General features: G+C 47.6%; 1 protein-coding gene across 1 annotated transcript; it reads right to left on the bottom strand.

Moving 5' to 3' along the window:
- Nucleotides 1–1320: 1320 nt before the first annotated feature.
- LOC146056543 (protein fuzzy homolog) lies at nt 1321–17042 on the bottom strand (the record flags this gene model as incomplete). The annotated part of the gene is made up of 4 exons (XM_083168394.1): nt 16673–17042; nt 8318–8402; nt 3978–4046; nt 1321–1425 (listed from the first exon to the last, which is right to left on the bottom strand). Coding segments are annotated over exons 1-4 (342 nt in total), but the record flags the coding sequence as incomplete, so codon positions are not given.
- Between the last annotated feature and the right edge of the window lie 1451 nt (nt 17043–18493).

Genomic DNA, 18493 nt, shown 5'->3' on the forward strand with positions numbered 1-18493 from the left:
GTAGTGTGCCATGACAACCAATCAGCTGACACCTATAATTTTATAGAATACACTTGGTAAATGTTACTCCAAAGCTGATTGGTTAAAATGGCACTTTATACATCTACCCCATTAGGCAGAAAGCGAGCACTCAGTTCATGAAGTTGATGTGAAGCAAGAAAAATGGTTAATGCCCACTGCTGAAAATGCCTACAATGAGCATCAGAACTGGACCAGGGGCAATGTTCTGCTGGGAGAGATTTATGTTGATGTTTCTTTGACACATTCCACCTACCTAATCATTATTGAAGACCATGTACACTCCTTCATTGAATCGGAAGTCCTTGATGGCAGTGCAGTGGAGTAGCTTTGTTTGGGGCGCCCCCCCGCCGTTAATGAGGGGGCGCCCCCCCCCCCCGACTGCCCGTGCCCCCTCCCCCCATTGCCGCATGCTTACCTGTCCGCGGGTCCCGGCTCCCCTCCTGGCTTCAATTAATTCTATGTAGACGGACCACGATAAAATGGCCGCCCCCATACCACAGACAGTTTCAGAGAACAGTCTGCTTTATGTGGCGGCCATTTTATCGTGGTCCGTCTCCATAGCATTGATTGAAGCCAGGAGGGGAGCTGGGACGCGCGGACAGGTAAGCCTGCGGGGGATGGGGGGCGGGGGGATTACTATAGCACCGCAGCCCCCCTGGCGCACCCATATGCACAGCGCCCCCCCGCGACCGCGGGGGCTGCGGTGCTATAGCTACGCCACTGTGGCAGTGGCAATCACACCCTAATGCGGGATGCAGTTAAAATCCCGGCGGTCGGGATCCCGGCGTTCAGAATCCCGACGGCCGAAATCCCGACACATTCTCCCTCCTGGGGTGTCCACGACACCCCAGGAGGGAGAATAAATTAGTGTTCCAAGCGTAGCGAGGCACCGGGCCCGCTGCGTGGCGAGCGCAGCGAGCCCGCAAGGGGGGGCGATCCACGTCCCCCCCTTGTCGGGATTTTGGCTGTCGGGATTCCGGCGTCGGGATTCTGAACGCCGGGATTCAATACTGAATCCCCTAATGCACCCTACCACAACAATTGTTCAGCAATGGTTTGAGAAACATGACAGCGTTCAAGGTGTTGACTTGGCCTCAAAATTACCCAGATCACAATCAGATTAAGCACTAGTGGAATGTGCTGGGAAAACAAGCCCAAGCCCTGGAGGCCTCAGCTCGCAATTGATGGGGTTTAAAGGATCTGATGCTAATATTTTTGTGCCAGATACCACAGGACACCTGTAGAGGTATTGCGGAGTCTATGCTTCAATGGATCATAGCTATCTGGCAGCATACCAACCTGGAGAATGGCCACATCATGAGCAATGACGCAGTCCACGCATTGTGTTAGGTCTCCCATCTTCTCTGTCTCTGTTAAAAAGCTGTCGATCAACTTGTAGCATGCCTGGAGGGAGCAGCAAAGAACATGTGTGAGATAGGTATTGTGGCAGGTGGAATCAGAGGCCACCAAAGCAGTAGTGACCTTGGGTTATAATACAGAAGTAGCCTGGAGCAGTGGAGAAATGCTGGGGCCGATGTCAGTGTTTATGAATGTTGGGAGCAATGCACAGAATGGTCTGGGCTGTGAGCTGGAAGCAGCAGTGGTCCAGGTGGGATGTATATGTCTGTGTAGACTGGAGCTGATTGGCTACTCTAATTGGGTGCAGCGTAGCCCCTGTGGCGCCATATAAATAAAGGATAATGATAATAGTAATTGGCGGGACAGTGTTAGACTGGAAGTATGGATGGGGTAGTGTATTGTTGAGGGTCTGGTAACAATATTACAGCAGACACTGGAGCCAGATCCCCTGTAGCCATTACTGCAGATCCTATATTACACTAGTGGTGCGTAGGCCTGAAGCCCACTTACTTCTATCACGGCCTGTGTAATAGGTGCATGTATGGTCTACAACGATCTCCTGATTAGAAGTAACTAACTTCTAATGTAGAACATTTAATTAGAAACCAGTGATCAATCACGGGACAGGATGATTTCATCGAGACCATCCATGGGCTTCTTGGGATCTGCCAGGTCCTAGGCTGGCACCTAGGTTGCTTTGTGGGAAATCCAGGCCTGGACCTGGCATGTTGACTACACTTGTACATTTGGACCTTATTCAAGTCCGTTCTCATGGCCGCAGTGTTTGCACTTTGTGATTTCTGCGCATGTTCATGTGCTGGGTGTGTGCACCCACGGCAAACAAACTGTTCGCTGGGTACATGCACCCATCTTTGCAGGCGGAGGGCGTTGGGGGGCGGCAGGCTGTTCCATTAGCATATGGGAACGTCCAGGTTCATAGGCGTTCTCCAGCTAATGAGACTATTACAGACATCACCGGAAGTCAGCTGCCTGCCCACTTCCCCCCACAGCGTACACGCACATGTAATGTTGCTCAGTGCACCCTCTTTATCTTTCGATGGTCTGTGACCATGTGGATGGATGTTTATGTAAAACATCCAATCGCAGCCATTGCAAACGTATGCGACTTGCAATTTGTGGGCCGACGTACCACCATTCGCAAGGCCGGATCTGGTTCACTCGCAAGGATGCGAATTCGCATCCGAATGAATAAACTAGAATAACCTCCTTCACGTATGTCTAGTGTATACACAAATACTGTACCCGCGCCCCTTCTACTCAGTGCCGACCTACTCCTTTCAGGACTCAATGCAAATTGAGGAAGAGTTGGAGGGGGAGGAGCTTATATAGGGTTAAACGTTCGGTCATTAAGTGCTGATGCCTCTATCCCTCACTACCTCATGCCTATGAAGTGTTCCCTAGATGAAGAAAAGAGAAAAACAGTCTAGAACAATCAGTAGTACATTATCAGTAACATAACTAGTCATCTCTATTGCTGTACATATTGATTCAGCATAGTTATAAATAAATGCAATACCTGAATACTAGGTTTCCATGCAGAATAAGATGAATACATGGTAGGATTGGATTGTCGTAATTATCTCTACCCAGAGAGAAACTAGGATCCGGTTTCTGCCACTCATGGACAATCTTCTAGGATTCGGTACCGAGACAGGTCTGAAAATGGTTTTACCAAGCCAATCCGCCACCCGGTTATACGGTCAGCTGGACAAATCCATTATTCCAGTATAGGGATTCAGAACATGCAAAGCTTTGTATGGGTATCTGGGTACATGTGAGTTATCCGGGCGTCCGATTTGAAAATCGGGTCGGATCGGGCACATCGCATCGCATCGCATGCGACCATCGGATGCGATGCGATGCGATGCGATGACCCGATTTTTCCATAGGAATCAATGTTAAAATGGACTGAGTCCATTTTAACATGGAATTCAATGGGAAAAAGGGGTCCTTTTCATACCCCTACTATCCAAGTGGGCATGGAGTTGGATATAAACCTGTGGCGAGCGTAGCGAGCCACCGAGCCCGAAGCGTGGCGAGCGTAGCGAGCCCCGCGAGGGGACACGGAATACCGTCCCCTCGCGGGGCTCGCTTCGCTCGCCACGCTTCGGGCTCGGTGGCTCGCTACGCTCGCCACAGGTTTATATCCAACTCCATGCCCACTTGGATAGTAGGGGTATGAAAAGGACCCCTTTTTCCATAGGAATCATTTTAACATTGATTCCTATGGAAAAATCGGGTCATCGCATCCGATATCGCATGCGATGCGATGCGATGCGATGCGATATCGCATCGCATCGCATCTGATTGTATGCCTTAACTTAAGGCATACAATCAAAAAATCGGACGCCCGGATAACTCACAAGTACCGGTATCTGTATCGATTAATAAGCCCACACATGAGTGGAGTTGTCCAGGTGTACGTAAATGGAACATCCACTTTAATCTGGGTGAATGGGGTTGAATTTTAATTTTGCACAACTTTCAAAGCCAACCAACCAGATTCAGTTAAACTAATCAAACATAAGTCACAATGTGCGAGACTAGTTTCATAACAGCCGTCTTAGAAAACCTACCCTCAGGTCTTTCTTCAAACGTTCCACATTTTTGAGATTCACAAGATCATCCAACCCAATGACAAGAACCTAGAAAAAAATGATAGTGGCGTAAGTTCTTCCAAGTTTCTCGAAGGCAAGATAAATAATGGTGCCCCTCAAATAGCTAAATTAGTAAGGTGTCTGTCTGCAGTAAGACAGGTCATGGGTTCTAATACAGGGTGTGACGCTTGCAAAAAATGACGTTAGGAGGAGGAGTCAGCTACAGAAGCGATATTGAAAGCTTTCAATTAACGGATTCAAACTCACAGGGGAGGGGAGGACCACAATTACCAAGGATCGTAAATACATACAGTGGCATAAGTTCCTCCCAGTTGTGGAATATGAAATCCTATTGGTGGATTGCATCTTCCTGTGGAGGCAAGGACAGGAGCTCCGAAAGGAGAGAATCCCACCGTGCGCTCAGCTAGGTGCCGGGGATCTGCACACATCCCCCTGCTGACCGCACTGCTGGCCCATAGGCTACTACCATTCTGAGACGGCGGTAGGCGCGGAACCGGATATCCAGAATGGGAAACATTCTAGATATTGGCAGCATAGAAACCTATGGGGGATGTGGCTGCCAGCAGCAATGAAGGGATTGCATCGGATACCAGCTGTGATCCCGTCTACTTACAGTATTTTTAGCTCCATAAAATGCACCTAGTTTTTAGAGGAGGAAAACAGGAAAAAATATTCTGAACCAAATAGTGTAGCAGCAGGGTCAGCCAGCGCAGGGAAGGGATCCGGGCAGCAGGGTCAGCCAGCGCAGGGAAGGGATCCGGGCAGCAGGGTCAGCCAGCGCAGGGAAGGGATCCGGGCAGCAGGGTCAGCCAGCACAGGGAAGGGATCCGGGCAGCAGGGTCAGCAAGCACAGGGAAGGGATCCGGGCAGCAGGGTCAGCCAGCACAGGGAAGGGATCCGGGCAGCAGGGTCAACGCAGGCAGCCTCTCTCCCCTCCAGGCACCCCCCTCCTACCTGGGCAAGGCAGGGAAGTGATCCGGCTGGGCAGCAGGGTCAGGTCGGGACCGGGTCCCTGTGGTGTATGTGATATCAGTGGCGGGGTCCCTGCAGCATATGGGAACTAGCAGCAGGGTCAGGTCGGCAGCGGGTCACTGCGGTGTATGTGATATCAACAGTGGGGTCCCTGCAGCAGATGCGATAGTTCCCATTCGCTGTAGGGTCCCCACCACTGATATCACATACACCGCAGGGATCCGCTGCTGACCTGACCCTGCTGCCCAGCCGGATCACTTCCCTGCCTTGCCCAGGAAGAAGGGGGGGGATACCGGGGGGAGCACTCGGAGCAGCTGCACGGCGCAGGGCAGCTGGTCAGGTTACCACTGCAGTATATGGACGGGGTCACCGTGACGCTGCTGTGCGGCCGTATCAGGCGTTACATTGCTGACTGGCGGCTGGCAGGGTGTAGGTTGGCGGCCAGTGACAGCGTGTACCCCGTGTGTATCTCTCCGTTCCATGCTGTGTCTCTTAAATAGAAAGAAACCTTCATAACCGTTTCGCCAGGGAAAAAAAGCAATAATCACTGCTTGACCAATTTTGTTCTGCTACACCTTTCCCATCTGAATCCGTGTCCAATCTGGGTTATTGAATTACAGCTCTTCGTATTCCTTCACACTGTACCGTGTACTGAGGTTATTCCCAGGTCCAACCCTGTCTGCCCGGCAAAACTGTGTGAGTCATTAAAAGTGGCTGTAACGGGCTCTACGTCATCTCTCTGTGCTCAGGATCTGCCAGCAACCCTGGTTGCACCTTTCAGATTGTAGGGTATACAGCTCAGCACCTCAGTTGTCACACAACCTGGATTGACCCTTTCACATCAAGCCCCATCACCGTAATTTATGGGTCAGATGCCAAAGGGTTGCACACATGGTGATAGTAAAAATCACCAAGCAAGTAAACCAGAATCGCCCCTTGTGTACTTTGTGGACGATAGTGATGCGCGGTCAATCGGTGCCACTATTGCCCGGCCGAGACGGTGCGGGCAAGGCATTTTCACTAAGCCAGTCACACACAGTATTTGTCCTGCGCAGCTGGGCATTATCGGTTTAATCTCCTGCCCTCTATCTCCGATGGCTAATCCACAATTGGCTTAGTCCATGCGTATAGATTTGTACGCTTACACATCCGCTTGCATTTGCCCGAACAGAAGAAATATGATTCGATGGTTACTCACCATTGAATGATTTTTTCACTATCCGTTATGAAAAGTAAACCTAGACTTACGTTTCTTATGGATGCTTTCCGCCCTACTCGATGCGGGCGGTGACTTCATGTGACGTCATGCGCTTGTCCCTAGCAGGCAGGGCCACGCCTGCATTTGCTGGTGTCAGTTCAGCATTTCCATGGGCGCATCCACTGTGGGCATGGCCATGAAAGGCTTAGCGGACCTCAACAACACCGCCCCCTGCTTGTCAATCATTTTGCGAACGCGTTGGCGAGTGAAAAACTCGCCAAAGGAGTTTGCACATGAGCATCAACACACCAGCACCATCAGAGACGGGCCGAATTGGGACAGGTCTCAATCGGCCCTACATCATGAAAGGAAACCTCGCTCCTGTTCAAGGTCTGCATAAGGTCATGCCAAATCAATACAAGCGAATGACAATTGCTATACAATGCCCTATATAAAAATAAACTTTTTTATTTGGATGCGGCCGCTGGATGTAAGCATTCTAATGCTGGGTACACACCAGGACGACTAGGGCCCGATCCCCTCAATCTAGATCCAATTCCGACCAATTGGATGTAGATTGTGTGCTGATGGGGCCCTTTTCTGTCCTGGTGTGGACCGATACCGATCCGATGCGCGGTCCCGCGGGTCGGACGGTCGTTATTGAGATCCTACCTGCTGCAGGTAGGATCTCAATGACGACCATACAGCCGGGTGCGGGTCGCCATCGGATCGGACCCGCTCACGGTGCACATCGTGAGCGGGTCGTGCCCCCCCGCGTCACCGTGAGCGGGTCGGACGAGCCACTGACGACCCGCTCACGATGTGCATCGTGAGCGGGTCGTCCTGGTGTGTACCCTACATAACTCCTGAGAGGTTTAGCATCTTCCAGGAAGATCTTCAGCATGTCTCCGAGAGGCAGATTCACTTTACTAATGAAACCTACGTCATCTAATGTCAACCGGTACAAACTGGAAATGTGTCTTCGGCAATGTTTCTCACACCAGCCAGGTGCCAGCCCTGCAGGGCATATCCTGTGGATCTCTTCCCAGAAAGTCATGTAGGTAAAGATGTCTCACTCTGACCTACATATAATGCATGCTTGTAATAGGAATCACTAGCTACGGATTACTGTAGAAATGTGTTTAAGCGAAGATGGGTGGAGGCTTTTGATTTTACTGGATTCATGACAGAGTGAGATGACGGTGCTGCAAAGCATGATGGGGCGGAGTCCATGCTAGATATACAGTAGTGCCAGGTCTCCATTTGAACTCAAGCAAAGTGCATGCCATATTTCACACACCTCACATGCTGTAGGTGTAAATTCACTAAAGGTTCTAGGATGCAATAGAGAAATCTAAATGGTTGCTATGGGCAACATCACCTTTTCATTTATAGAAGCTTTAGTAAATTTAGCGATGAGCTATGGAATACTGACTCAGTGCACCCTAACAGTCCAAGTTTTAAGAATATCTAGCTTTGAGTAGAGGTGGCCAAATTGCTGCAGTACCTCAGTCAACTTGATTTAACCGGGTGTGGTATAATTACCCGACAGTCAGGATTCCGACAGTCATTACTCAGACGTCGGAATCCCGACTGCACAGCGTGGGGAGCGCAATGAAGCCCCTTGCGGGCTCGCTGCGCTCGCCACCTATTTTATTCTCCCTGGTGGTCGTGGACCCCCACGAGGGAGCAGTCGGGATTCCGACGTCGGAGTATTGACTGTCGGAATCCCGACTGTCGGGGAGCCGTCCGGCACCCGATTTAACCATCCGTGCTCAAGCATGGCTTTTCCTAAAACCTGGACTGTTAGGGTGAGCTGAGAACCACTGATCTAGACTGAATGGCGTTGGGGGGGGGGGGGAGGGCATTGCAGGGAGTAGGGCAGTAGGGAGAGGGATGACAGCTCAGCCTCTCTCCCCAGCTCCGCACACACTACTGTGTGCGGAGCTGGGGAGAGAGAAAGCGACAGCCTGTCCTTTCTCCCTCTCGTTTCACGGAGGCGTGGCCTCCCACAGGCATTGTCCCTCCATTTTACTGGGGCCCCGCCGGCCTGTCGGCACCACTGAAACCACCAATATGGAAGTATTAGCTCTGTAGCCAGGAAGAATAGTAATGGTGGACTGCTTACCATGGCACTGAAAACATTCTCCAGGAGCTTATTTAATGAATATTCGCTGGCTGTGCTTTCCCGGGACATCACTATTAGATTAATGCTATGAAAACAGAAATAACAATGAACAATAAACAGTTGTGAAACATAGAATTTGACGGCAGATAAGAACCACTTTGCCCATCTAGTCTGCCCCTTTTAAACTTGTTACCTCAAACCATATTTTATCCTTATTTTGTTTTTAAAGGATATCAATATGCCTATCCCAAGCATGTTTAAATTGCACTACTGTATTTGCCTCTACCACCTCTGATGGGAGGCTATTCCACTTATCTACTACTCTTTCTGTGAAGTAATTCTTCCTCACATTTCCCCTGAATCTTCCCCCCTCTAGTGTCAGTGCATGTCCTCGTGTTCTGCTGCTCCTCTTCCTGTGAAGAATGTCTCCCACCTGTACCTTGGTAAAGCCCTTGATATATTTGAAAGTTTCTATCATGTCTTCTCTGCTCTAAAATATACATAACAGCGAATTATACTTACCGATAATTCCATTTCTTTCTAGAGATCCCATGGCAGCCATACTTAGGGATATTTACCCTTTTCCTCAGCTTAGACAGGGTGATTTTTTTCCACATAGGCTCCGCCCACCTCCGGTACATAAGCCTACTCCTCCCCTTCTTCTATGTCTTTTGAATGTCTCCTAATTTTCGGAAAAAAAATCATCCTCTACATAGGTAGGGATCTTTTTTGTGGCTGCCATGGGATCTCTAGGAAGAAATGGAATTATCGCTAAGTATAATTCGCTGTTTTCTTCTACGATCCCCATGGCAGCCATACTTAGGGACATACCAAAGCAAAAAAGGGAGGGAGAAAATATCAATGCAATTATTTATTTAAGGCACTTTTATGCACATTTTCCCCAAAGTGGGCGGAAGGAATATGCAAAGCATAATGCTTTGTAAAGGTTTGAACCGACGACCAGGTTGCAGCTTGGCAGATGTCGGAGAGGGAAGCTTGAGCCTTCCTAGCCCATGAGGCCGTCATAGCTCTTGTCGAGTGAGCTCTTATAATCTGTGGAACAGCCTTTCCCTCTTGTACATAAGCAAAGATGATAAGACTTCGGATCCATCTTGCTAAGGTTTGTTCAGAACGTACTAACCCCTAGTTTACTCCTTCTGGGACTTCTGTTCTTCTAATTTCTTCAACTCTTTGAAGATAAAGAGAAATGGCCCGAACTAAAACTAGAGAATGTAATTCTTCTTCCTCAAGGTTACTAGGATCATCATAGAATGTGGGAAATATGATCTCCTGATTAAGATGAAATTTTGATACAACCTTGGGTAGGAAGTCTGGGTGTGTTCTTAACACCACTCTGTTTGGATACAAATTCAAGTAAGGTTCTTCTGCCCATAAGGCTTGAATTTCACTGATCCTTCTGGCCGAGGTATTGCCACCAGAAATACCACTTTGAGAATGGTTGTGACTACATGGCCCTACAAAATCTGATCACCATATCCTCTTTTTCCAACTTGCGATCTAGCAAAACACTGAGGGCTGATATCTGACACTTTATTGTGGATACCGCAAGACCCATTTGGAATACTTCATAAAGAAACTGAAGAATCCGAGCCGTAGGAGTCTGTGATATGAGAATGGAGTAATTCTTTCATAACAGGAATCTACACCAAACTCTATAATATGCCAACAAAGAAACTTCTTTTCTGGCCTTCAGTAGAACATCAGCTACCTGATCAGAAACCCCACTCTGTTTCAGGAATTGCCTCTCAGCTTCCAAGTCCTGAGACAGAATATCCCTGGATTGGGATGATATAAAGGTCCCTGGGTCAAGAGATCTAGTCTTGTTGGAAGAATCATAGGTTCCTGTATCGATAGTTTGAGTATTGCATGAAACCAGGGTCTTCTCGGCCAAAACGGCAGTATTGCTATCACAGATACTCCGTCTTCCTGAATTTTCTTCAAAACTCGACCTATCATATGAATAGGTGGAAACACATAACCCAGTTGACAGTCCCATTTGACTGAGAATGCATCTGTAGCTATTGGAAGATAGATCCTTGCATAGAATCTCTCTACCTTGTGATTCATATGAGAGGCCAAGAGATCTATCTCCGGCATCCCAAACTTCTTCACCACCTTCTGGAATACTGATGTGCTCAAAGCCCACTCTCCAGGTAGGACTTCTTGTCTGCTTAGATAGTCTGCTAATATGTTTTTTTTCCTGGTACATACAGGGCGGAAAGAGAGATTAAGTTCTTCTTTGCCCAAGGCACTATCTTTTGCATGATGTTCATTAAAGCTTTGCTTCTCATACCTCCTTGATGATTGAGGTGTGCTACCACTGATATGTTGTCCGAAAATATCTTGAGATGTTTTCCTTCTATTAGAGTCTTGAAATGACAAATTGCTCGCCAGACAGCTAGGGCTTCTCTCATGAGAGCCGACTCCTCTCATGACCATCTCCCTTGAACATTGTGTTCTGCAATATGTGCTCCCCAACCGAAAAGACTTGCATCTTTCGTAAGGTTAATGAATTGCGGAAGATGAAGGTTTGTTGACCTGAGTTCTATTCCTTGTGACCACCATCTTAGGGAGTCCTTTACCTCCTTTCCCAGGACAAATCTTACATAAGGCAGAAGATTCCACTGAAGGGGACGCATGTTCAGTTGTGCCCATGGCACTGTTCCTATCGCAGAAGTCATCATCCCTAGAAGCTAGAGACCTTGTCCCAAATTGATGGATTTCTTGTGACGAAGTTCCATAGCCAGGGTTTGAATCTTCACACATCCTTGGATAGAGATCTGAAAATGAACAGTGTCTATTAATACTCCAAGAAACTGGATCTTTTGCGATGGTTGTAACTGGCTCTTTTCGATGTATATTATCCAGCCATGTTTTTCCAGGTAATGTATGACAATTAATAGATGTTCTTTTACTTGCATGACTGTGTTCCCTGCAATCAATAGGTCGTCCAGATAAGGCCATACTTGTATACCCTTAATTCTCAATTGTGCTACCAGAACAATCAGCATCTTTGTGAACACTCGGGAGAAGAGGTGAGGCCAAACGGAAGGCACCTGAATTGAAAATGGTGACCCAATAGATAAAATCTGAGAAACCTTCGGTCTGTCTGACATATGGGTACATGGTTGTAAGCCTCTCTTAGGTCTAGAGAAACTAGGAAATTGTTCTTCTTGATTCCTGCCAATATGGACGTTAAGGTTTCCATCTTGAATTTTGTCTTCTTCAGATACATATTTAGTCTTCTTAGATCTAGGATTACTAGAAAGAGATTTGAATAAAACCCCTTGTTCCAAAGGCACATTGGAAGAAGGGGTTTTATTCAAATCTCTTTCTAGTAATCCTAGATCTAAGAAGACTAAATATGTATCTGAAGAAGACAAAATTCAAGATGGAAACCTTAACGTCCATATTGGCAGGAATCAAGAAGAACAATTTCCTAGTTTCTCTAGACCTAAGAGAGGCTTACAACCATGTACCCATATGTCAGACAGACCGAAGGTTTCTCAGATTTTATCTATTTGTCTTGGATAGATTTTTCCCAGATCCTTGCGAAATGTAGGCGTCTTGCTCCAAACTGTACTGCTTTGCGATAGTCATTGTCTTGGATTTCCTCTGTTTGAACCACGAAAGGAACTGCGTGACAAAGCGCCTCCTCTTCTGTTATATTGGCACCCTGGTCGGTAGCTTCTGGCCTCTCTGAACTGCTGTCTGGAGGAAGTTGGGACTGGAAATTTATTATTTTTATCCTGGGGCAGTCGAACTGATTTGCCTCCCGTTATTCTTTGGATCATAGCATCCAACTTTGGCCCAAATAGGAAATTTCCCTCAAAAAGGTAATGACGCCAATCGATTTTATAAATTTGCGTCCACACTCCAATTTTTCAGCCAGAGGGCTCTTCTTGCTACTACTCCTGCTCCCAAAGATTTAGCAGAGAACGATACTATGTCTAATGAAGCTTCACATATATATTGTATGGCTCTTTGCATAATCTCAAGATTCTTTAATAAATACTGTCTTGATATCTTGTCTTCTATATCTTTGTGCATTTCTGTACTCCACAACCTGAGAGCTCTAGCCGACGATGAAACGGCTATACCTGCTTTCATAGAAACTGATGATGCCATATGTGATTTCTTTAAAGAATTCTCGATTCTCTTCTCCATACTATCCTTAAATGAAGCCCCATCTTCCAGAGGAATAGTAGTCTTAGAGGTAACTTCCGCCACCGCTGCGTCTACCTTTGGAACTTCACACCAACTTGATAACTGTTCATCCTTAAATGGATACATCTTCTCTAATCTGGGTATTCTACCCAATCTTCTATCCACTGACAACCATTCCTTGGAAATTAACTCTTTCATAACACGATGAAGTGGTAAGAACCTGCCAGTTTTAACACAATATTCAAAAAGAATATCCTGACTATCAACCGGTTTCTCAGGTTCCTTATAGTCAATTGCTTTATGTATATTTTTAACATGCTCTGTACTAATTCTAAATTAAAAGAGCTAGCTTCTTCTTTAATCTCTCCAGATTCTTCACCAGAAGAAACATATACATCATCTTGTTTATCTTCAGATCTATTATCATAATCAAGGCTTGTTTGAGACCTAGATCTTTTGGCAGTTTGCAATTGAGTAAACTCCTCCTTTGTTACAAAATACTTTTTCACCCAATCCATCAGCTGAGACAAGACTTCTGATTTATTACTTTATGCTGGAGGTCTTGCACAATATTTGCACTTATTGCCCTTGTGGAAACCAGGTAACACCTTGTCACAGGTAACACAATTAATAGTAGTATGCTTCTTCTTAGAATATATATAGCGCTTGGACGGACCGGCACTCAGGCTAACCAGAGTCATCTGCCGGGGGGGGGGGGGGGGTAGATGACGAAAAAGGGGGGGGGATAGAGGATAAGAGTGTGGGGGGAAAAAGAGGATGAGAGTGTGTGGGGGGGAATAGAGGATGAGAGAGTGGGGAGGGGCGTAGAGGACGAGTGTGGGGGGTAGAAGACAAAAGAGTGGGGGGGGGGGGGTGAGTCGAGGACGCCAGGGGAGAGATGAGGGGAGATAGCAGAGCAGGGTTTAAAAAGGTTCATGGAAGCTCCTAATAACCTCTCCTCCCAATGTGTACCTCTGTTAGTGGCAGGGAATCAGGATCACGTGCTGGTTCCTCCTGCTCAATCTCCCTCTTGTTGGAGCAGTGTGCCGCGCTGGGTCTCCCACCAGTCAGCACAGTGTCTCATGGTCCTGCACGCCATGCCGGGTACCTCACTCACTGGCCAGGTGTCTCCCACTCCTGGGGGCTGCGGCGGCGACCGTGGTGGGTATCAGCAGCAGCCGGCAGGGGGCTTGGGGGCCGCGGTGAGTGGCTGTGCCTCTCTGGACACAGCCACCACCGTACGTCAATGGTAGGAGACGCCCTCACTGTCGGACAATCCTCCCCGCATGGCTCCCTCAAACAGCTCAGCCTCATATAGGCTGCAAGGTGCAGGGGAGTGCTTGCTGTCCATCAGGCCCCCCCAATCGCCGGGCCCCATAGCAGTTGCACCCCCTGCGCCCTCGGTAGTTCCGCCACTGATTGGTAATCTTCCCTCCTGTGACTGCACTCCATTTACTACAACTCTCTGTTTTCATTGAGGTGCTGACAAAACAGCTAGTGTCATTCTGTACTTCTATGAAACAATTTCTGATTGGTTGTTAGAATTAACTTGCAAACAAAAGCCTAAAATATATGTCATGGGTGTGGTTTGTTTCACCGACAGTCGGGATCCCGACAGTCATTATCCCGACGTGGGGATCCCGACTGGACGGTGTCAGACAGCGTGGCCAGCGCAACAAAGCCCCTTGCGGGCACGGTGGCGAGCTACGCTCGCCACCTATTCTATTCTCCCTCTATGGGGGTCGTGGACCCCCACGAGGGAAAATAGCCGACGGCCGTCGGGAACCCGGCCGTCGGTGTTTTAACATTCGGGATCCCGACGTCGGGTTAATGATTGTCCGGATCCCAACTGTCGGGACCCCATCCGGCACCCAACAGAGGAGGCTGTCCCTAGTAAAAGGACTGCTAAAGTGACTGCCATGGGATACATTGTTATGACATTTGGTAAAACTAATATGGCTGTCAAAATTGGTTTAGGCGACAGCGGGGCAGATTTATTAAGCTCGTGAATGATAAAGTGTCTGGTTTTTATCACCGGCCAATCAGCTCCTAAATGTGAAGTTACAGGCTCTGTTTGAAAAATGACAGGTAGGAGCTGATTGACGGTGATAAAAACCAGACACTTTATCGCTTCACCGAGCTTAATAAATCTACCCCAGCATCGCTTAATCAATAACTATAATTTCATATCACATGTGCAGGCTCTGCTCTGGGACATTATACTAGTGACAGGTTGTTCTAAGATCTTTCTTGGAAAATGACATCTGTGTACCGGTATCTGTACAGTCAGCTAATACTGTAAATGCAGTAACAGGCGTTACCGGGAATTCTGGATTTCAATTGATTACTTGGAAAAAGTACAGAAAAGCTGGATTTGATCCCATTAAGCCAGTGGGAGGTGCCAAATTCACAGTTTAAGCTTGCCCAGTATATTGCCAGCCAATCAAGACATTTTCCTTTTATAACTTGTCGACCTAATGCTTGTGTCGACCTAATGTCCTGTCGACCTAGGTGTCAACCCAATGCTTGTCGACCTAGTTTGTATAGACCTAACAACCCACACCCCACTGCAGGTGGGGCTGATGTAACATTTGCAGAGAGGGTTAGATTTGGGAGAATTATTTTGTTTCCGTGCAGGGTAAATACTGACTGGTTTATTTTTACTCTGCTTTATAGATATCAATTTGAAGTACAAACCCCACCTAGTGTTCATTCTAGCACCCGCCATATATGAAAACTCATGCAGTTCCTCTTCCCTGCCTGCTGTGGTGTTTCTAGCACAGGTCTAGTTTGCATATCAGTGCTGATATACAGACAACACTGTGCTAGAAGCACTACAGCAGACAGCGACACCCCAGGCAGGGAAAAGGAACTGCATGGGTTTTCAAATATGGTGGGTACTAGAATGAACACTACCCACCCAAATCTAACTCTCTCTGCACATGAGACCCACCTACAGTGCGTATGGTTTTGTCCACCTGAGAGTGAATTTGCCTTTGTAAGTGAACCAGAATAACCCCCTAATGTAGTAGGTAGCCAAAGCAACCAAACAGCTCATATGCATATTTTAATAAGGGGCGAGGCCAAGTTGGTGCACTTAACACAGAAATGCATCCCAAGGCCTTGAAGCCTCCTCGGGACTGCAGTTTTCCAGTGCTATCCTCCACACTTCACTAGCGGGAAGTGGGAGGAGTGATATCTCCAATCAACATGGGGATAGCATTTTGGGTCAAGCCATACAAAGTTGTTTAACAGCGGTTGCCTGACCATTTTTGTCAGTTATCTCTACTCTATGCCAATAGTTAAAAATCAAGCATTTTATGGTTTAGTTTTTTATTTCCTTTTCAAGATGGTGGCCATCTTTAAATCATGGCAGACAACGATTTTCAGGTTTCTAGAAATGAAGGCAAATGTAAATATCCGAGGACTGTGGATAAAGCTTTGCCCCCCCCCCCCCCCCCAAAAAAAAACCCCCAAACAACCCGAAAATTTATAATTGGACCACTTTGTACGGATTGACCCATTTATGTAACCAGGTACATTCTATAAAATTATCGGTAGAAACTGAATAGTTGCTAGGGGCAACTTCTCTATTTAGCCCCTCTTTGGAAACTTTGATACACTTTCCCCTGCTGGAAAACCTGCTGACCACTAGACTGGAGGACTGGAAGGCCCATTGGCGTTGAGTCAACTTTTATCGGGACTAGTCGAATTTGGCCCCATTCCGATGGTAGGGGTCTGCGCATGCATGTATTAGCGCATTTGAGACTCCGGGAGCGAACAGAAGGGGCGGGGCAGGGGTGGACACCGGTACGCCCCCAAGAAAATGCTGGGAATGCAGGCGAGACGATACCTGCTCGGGTAGGCCGGCTGATGTCATATGACATCTGCACCCACCTCTTTTCGTGGCGACACTTACCCGGTCGCCAGGCAGCGAGTCTGAATTAGGCCCATTGTGACAACTGTTGCACAGCAATTGCTCTATGTGCTCAGGAAGGGGGCTGGTGCCTGGAGAACCCAGTATTAGACATTTCCCTCTTAGTTTACTAAAGGGCAGCAGTGTGGATTATATTAGGAATACGTGAGAACAATGGTTTGCTCATAGTGAAGGTGAGATTGTGTAAACCCCCCTCCCCAGAAGCGGTGTTAATCCCATCAGCCACTCACCTATCATGGAACGTTCTCCATACCACAGTGCTATTGGTAGTACATGTAGAGGACAGGAGAACATCCTGGTTATTGGCAAACATATGCACCCCATTCAGCGATCCAATCACAGAAAACGTCAGCTAGAAAACACAGAATAAAATATTACTATAGATCATGAGATTGGGCATCCGGATGGACAGTGTCCAGGTCTTCAGTCAATAGGTAGTCTTTCAAAAAACTAATTTCAACCTTTTCATATGATGATCGGCAATACCCCACACATTAGATAATATACGGTTTTACTGATGAGATTTGCGCCGCACAGTCTTTGGGTCTGATTCAGATCTGATCGCAGGGTAAATTTGTTCTCAAAATGGGCAAAACATCCATTCGCATGCCGTGCGAACGAATCCGGCATACGAATGGTGGGCTGGCGTACCACCATTCGCAGGGTGGGTTCTGGTTGACTTGCAAGGGTGCGAATTTGCATCCGAGTGAGCCAACCAGAATAACCCCCTATGTGTACTGGGTTCACTATTGTGTAATTTAATATGAATCAAGGGCACTACATGCGGAGTAATTTGTATATGACTGTGCTACGGTGTGATGTATTTTTGATTGGCGTTACTATTGTGTGACCACACCCCTTCCTTGTGGGACCATCATCCCTTTATAGAAGGTAGGGCACAAATTATCTGGCACCGGTCTAGGCTCTTCCTAATGGGGGGGGGGGGTGTTAGGGGAAAGGAGTTCCACCACCTTTCCAGGAAATAAAAAATGACAGTTAGGAGCTGATTGACCGGTGATAAAAAAAACAGACACGGAGTTTAACCCCTTCACGACATTTGACGTATATATACATCATGGCCGGGAAGTACTTCCCGACACATGACGTATATATACGTCATGACTTTAAACTGTCACTGCGTCTCGAGACGCAGTGACAGAGGGACGATGTCTGCTGTCCCTGACAGCAGACATGTCCCTGCGTGCCCAGGGGGGGCTGCGATGCCGCCCCCCCGTCGGCGATCGCTGTGATTGGCTGTTCAGTGTGAACAGCCATTCACAGCGTTTTCCTGTGTTACCAGCGAATCAGACGCTCGGTAACACAGGTGTCAATCACCGCCGGGCGTCAGGGGGCATGAGGGGGTCATCGGTGACGATGACACCTCACCCCACCCTCACCCCACCTGCCCCCAAGGCTGTGATTGGTCCGTGGGACCCACGGACCAATCACAGCCAAGGCGCGACATTTAAACTAACGGTGACTGCGCTGCAGACGCCATTCCGGTCTGGAATAGCGTGCAGAACGGTCACCGTGCCTGTCTGCCGTGATACTGACCTGATCCTTGCTAATACTTACCTGATCCTTGCAAATACCTTACCTGATCACTTGATCACTGCTTGTAGCGTGCTGGACGCTTCCTGGATCTGACTTCCTGAGACTTCCTGCTGCTGCTGCAGTGTGATAGAGAGATAGAGAGATAGAGAGAGAGATAGAGAGAGATAGAGAGATAGTGACAGAGAGAGCTATATTTTGTGTCTGCTACCCCCCCTTTTTGGGGGTGCAGGGGTTTTTTATATATAAATAACTGTCAGTGCTGCTGCTGCAGTGTCATAGAGATAGTGATAGATAGTGATAGATAGTGATAGATAGTGAGAGATAGAGAGATTTGTGTCTGCTACCCCCCCTTTTTGGGGGTGCAGGTTTTTTTTTTATATATATAACTGTCAGTGCTGCTGCTGCAGTGTCATAGAGTGATAGATAGTGATAGATAGTGAGAGATAGAGAGATAGAGAGAGATAGTGACAGAGAGTGATAGAGAGTGTATATTTTGT

The sequence above is a fragment of the Crinia signifera genome, unplaced genomic scaffold, assembly GCF_055691185.1.
Source record: "Crinia signifera unplaced genomic scaffold, ASM5569118v1 HAP2_SCAFFOLD_800, whole genome shotgun sequence".
Classification (NCBI taxonomy): domain Eukaryota; kingdom Metazoa; phylum Chordata; class Amphibia; order Anura; family Myobatrachidae; genus Crinia; species Crinia signifera.